Raw genomic sequence first — 4,110 nt, forward strand, 5'->3', positions numbered from 1 at the left:
AAATTACCCATTGCCTCATTTTACCGCCCCAAACAATTATCAACCTGAAGTATTAACCTGAAGTTATTTATCATTCATTTGTTATCCTTTTGATTGCTTATCTTTTGGTTGGGGTGAACCCAAATGTGAACATGCCTACAACTGAATCCTTTGACATTTTCACTTAACATGATGAATAAATGTATCCGAAATCATGGGGATAATTGTCCGGGGGCGAATAGCATGGGGGTGTTTGTCCAGGGGATAATTTTCTGGCTGGTGTTTGTCCTAGAACCATGATCTTGATGTAATTAGCTCCGATAATTAACATGTGGTTATTTTAATTTTGTTGTTTGAGTTTTTCTCACTGTGATATTTTACAATCCAATTACTGTAATACATGCAATATATAGACATAGGAACTGTACTCACATTCCCCTTTTCTTTTTTGTGCACCCATAGCCTAGAATCAAAGGATAAAAGATTAACATAATTAGTGCATATATATATATTGTACCCGCCACCACAAATAATTACGCAATCATATCACAGAGATTGCATGTTGTCTTGTGCACGAATTTTAATCCTAACTAATCTGTCGTCTTTTAGTGAATTTGTCATTTACACATTTCAGAAGACAAAAATATGACATAACGATATACAATTATGATAAATTACACAATGAGGTGGCTCAGTAATTTTAATACTTGTTACTTGTATGCAAGACCTGCAGAATGTGTTAATTTAATATCAATCAAATTAATCTCGCAAAGTCTGCACTGCCATCCAGTAGGCCTTTCCACTTTCATACTGTCTCGCATCACATTAACATGCTATGGCCTTCTAGATTTACAAGTCATGGCCCTCTCCATTACCATGTTATGACTCACTAAACTTCCATGTTCCTATAAAACTACTGCTCCACACCTTTTTTACTGTCGTCCAATCATCCAGGATATCACCATCTGACAACATGTACACTACATATGGCCCGGTAACGGTGATTGGCTTGCGGCGTTTTTCCGGGCACATTGGGTCACTGTAGTTCTTCTTCTTCTTTTTAGAACCAAAGTGTAGCTCATTCCAAATGTCTGCACAAAAATGAGGAGTTCTTGTGAAAAACAGATGACCTATGGATTGCTTTTTCCACAAAGTTCTAGTCCGAAAATTTTGCATCTACTCTGGTGAATTTAAATGCTAGTGACTACTGCTGACTATGCTACAACTCCAAACAGTTGACCATCCTGTGGGTGAATAAAAAGGTTTCTGAACTGAACCTCTATGCTTTGATGCAACTGCACAACTTAAATGGCACACTTAGTGTGAAATGCATATATATATATATATAGTAATCACACTTACACTAATTGTCACTACACAAAGTATTCACGTGATTCCTTAGTCAACTACCGTTCATCATAAATCAAGGTGCCCGTACTGTGCTTATGCCATGACGCTGCATGTTCTTTGCAATACAAACCAGAGGTTATATCAATACTGTCTCTGTCTTCTTCAAGCATTCTTATTTTCTCTTCCAGTTCGCTCTTTACTTGGTCATAGAGCAGCATTTTGTCGCTCTGAAAAGAAACATAAAATTCGTAAACATTTACACATGCATTTAGCCATGAGTGTTGGATCATACACTGCACCTTATATTGTGTTTTACTTACAGTATCCAAACAGATATTGAACAATTAAACATGCAGGGTTCTCCCCAGGCCTGAAATGCATGTTGGGTCCAACATAACCTCAACTGCTGAAACTAATTTGTGACATCTCATAAATCCTTTGACATACCTAAATTGCCTAATCAACATGCCTTAATTTCTAGCTGTTTACTTTTGAGAATTTCAACGCAGTCATGCTGTGTATACATAGATTGATTTAAACATTTCCGGACTAATCGAGTTTATATGTGTATTAGGGCCACTCACGGCACAACATGACATTTAATTGACTCCAATTATCAACCGGTAATGAACTGCCCGATGCCCGACATGCCATCTGAAACTCCCAGGGAGAACCTTGATGTTAATAATACCTTGAAGCTCTGTGTTGCACTCTGAAGCTCACAGTCGTATTCTTTTCTGACAGCCTCAACTTTTAATTCTTTAAGGATACCTGTATGATTTGATACTAGCATTATTCAAGTATTCAGTTGTGCTGCACAGTAGTGAGAAACCCTACCTAGGATCAACCTTTATCACACTGCAAGGCTCAAAGTTATGTGTAATAAACATGTACATTTCACAAAGCAAACAGTAAATGTGGCTCACTCTGAGCTCTTTGCACTAAGATCTGACAACATCCACTTCCTAGCCAAGTCCACGTAATTCAAATTATTGTGTGCAGACATCATGGTTCTTATGCAGGGCAGAAACACCCTATTTCATTGACGAGTAATTCGGAAAATGAAGTTAAAGCATTTGGGATGTGCGACTTACCAGCCACCTGTGTACGTATCTGCATGTTCTGCTGCAGCTGTGACAGTGGCTGTAGGTACTCCGCCGCACGACCTGCCTTCACCTCACCCAGCTTGTCTTCCACCTCCTGTGTACGCTCCCGACACAACCTGATCATCAATCAGCCCTTACGTTACAGTAGCAGCTAACAGACACGAAACTACTCATTTCTATATATACTATAAATTCTGCAATTGTGAAATTATACCAAAGATTAAATCCATGTTTCGAATACAGTTTAGAAAACTGTGTCAACATTAGTGTTACGAGACGTCAATCAGGGAATTGTATTTTTAATTTGATTTTGCCTAGGACACAGTATACCTAATTTTACAGATAGCTAATACTATACAATTATTGATAGCTAATGCAATGCAGACTTACTGCTCTCTCAATTCAATGAACTGTCTCTCTAAGTCCACCATGTCATAGAGGCATTCTGTTCTGCGCTGGTCACACTCCTCCTCATCCATATCTGGAAAAACCCCGTGGTCCAACATAGAAAGCCTGTATACTATTGATAGGCATAGTCTGATAACTTACAGGACTTTACTCACATTGTCCAGATGTTTACACTCTTTTTATCTTTATATATTCTTATTTAACTTGATATCACATGCTGCTAGCTATCCTGTATGTATAGCCAGGATACATATGCTGACTGACATTACCTGAGGAGTCTTCATCAACATCGGTCTCAGCTGAAGATGTCGACTCATCGCCGCTACTTTTCTCACTATCTGCTGTTCCAGCCTCCTCTCCATCTTCATCGCTCTCATATTTGTCATCTTTGTCGTCTTTTCTCTTCATCGTGTCAATGGGCATGTTAACAACAACTGTAAATAAGAAACTCAAAGGCTTATAATATATAAAATTATTTACTTATATATGAGCTGAAAACAAAAATTGCTTAGTTTCAATATTATATATAGCATCTATGCAATAAGTTACTGTTGTTTCGCAGTTGGCCACAAAGGTAAAGGTAAGCATTTAGTATATTGTACTACCCGGAGTAGAAATTAATTTTTCATTTAGGTATTCCAATGAACTCTCTGCCCTAAAAATGGAGTCTGCAGCAAAATGAGGGAGTTTGAATGCCATGTAGTTAGAAACTAATGATCACAATAATGAACACCTGTGCATATTTATGCACATTCCACGTTAATAATAAGTCTTGGGCACAATACATATCTGTCTCATTACAGTGGCACAAAGTCCTAACACCTCCAACATACTCCCCCCCCACCCACCAAAGTTTAAATAGATGGCATCAGATATGCAACAGATCAAGAACAGACGTATGTTAGTTTATCTCTCAAGTTAAAATTTCCACTGTTAGGTGGGGAAGTGAATAATTGTCTACATGGATCAGTTTTATATAAGCAATGGTATGCTAGGTAAGCAAAGGTATGCCAGAGTGAGCGCTCAGCCCAAAGACGAGGCATGCAGTTTAATGTTGGTTTTGATTTAACTTGATCATAAAGTCCATCTTTTTCAGTTCACCAGAAATGCTAAAACCTAGGTTGCTCACATCAAGAATATACACAACAACCTTGCTCACATACACTCAGGCTCAGCGAAAAAAATACACGGGAGCGGCGAGCGATTTCGCTCCCGTCAGCTTTCAAAGCGCTCTGGTAACAACAATTACGAGAGCGAAAATTTTGGA

General features: G+C 38.3%; 1 protein-coding gene across 2 annotated transcripts in view; it reads right to left on the bottom strand.

The window, feature by feature from the left end:
• Nucleotides 1-251: 251 nt before the first annotated feature.
• The window catches only part of LOC106805837 (breast cancer metastasis-suppressor 1-like protein-A), an 8,048-nt gene continuing 4,189 nt past the window's right edge, over nt 252-4,110 (bottom strand). Inside the window, exons 3-9 of one of the 2 annotated variants that reach the window (XM_014807595.1) lie at nt 3,113-3,277; nt 2,826-2,916; nt 2,424-2,551; nt 2,021-2,100; nt 1,460-1,556; nt 907-1,070; nt 252-442 (exon numbers count right to left, since the gene is read on the bottom strand). In XM_014807595.1, the coding sequence (XP_014663081.1) occupies nt 368-442; nt 907-1,070; nt 1,460-1,556; nt 2,021-2,100; nt 2,424-2,551; nt 2,826-2,916; nt 3,113-3,266 (789 nt within the window). In that variant the 5' untranslated portion in view covers nt 3,267-3,277 and the 3' untranslated portion in view covers nt 252-367. The remainder of the gene's footprint in view (nt 443-906; nt 1,071-1,459; nt 1,557-2,020; nt 2,101-2,423; nt 2,552-2,825; nt 2,917-3,112; nt 3,278-4,110) is intronic. The other variant, XM_014807594.1, reaches the window with a different exon arrangement.

The sequence above is a fragment of the Priapulus caudatus genome, unplaced genomic scaffold, assembly GCF_000485595.1.
Source record: "Priapulus caudatus unplaced genomic scaffold, Priapulus_caudatus-5.0.1 Scaffold129, whole genome shotgun sequence".
Taxonomy (NCBI): Eukaryota; Metazoa; Priapulida; class Priapulimorpha; order Priapulimorphida; family Priapulidae; genus Priapulus; species Priapulus caudatus.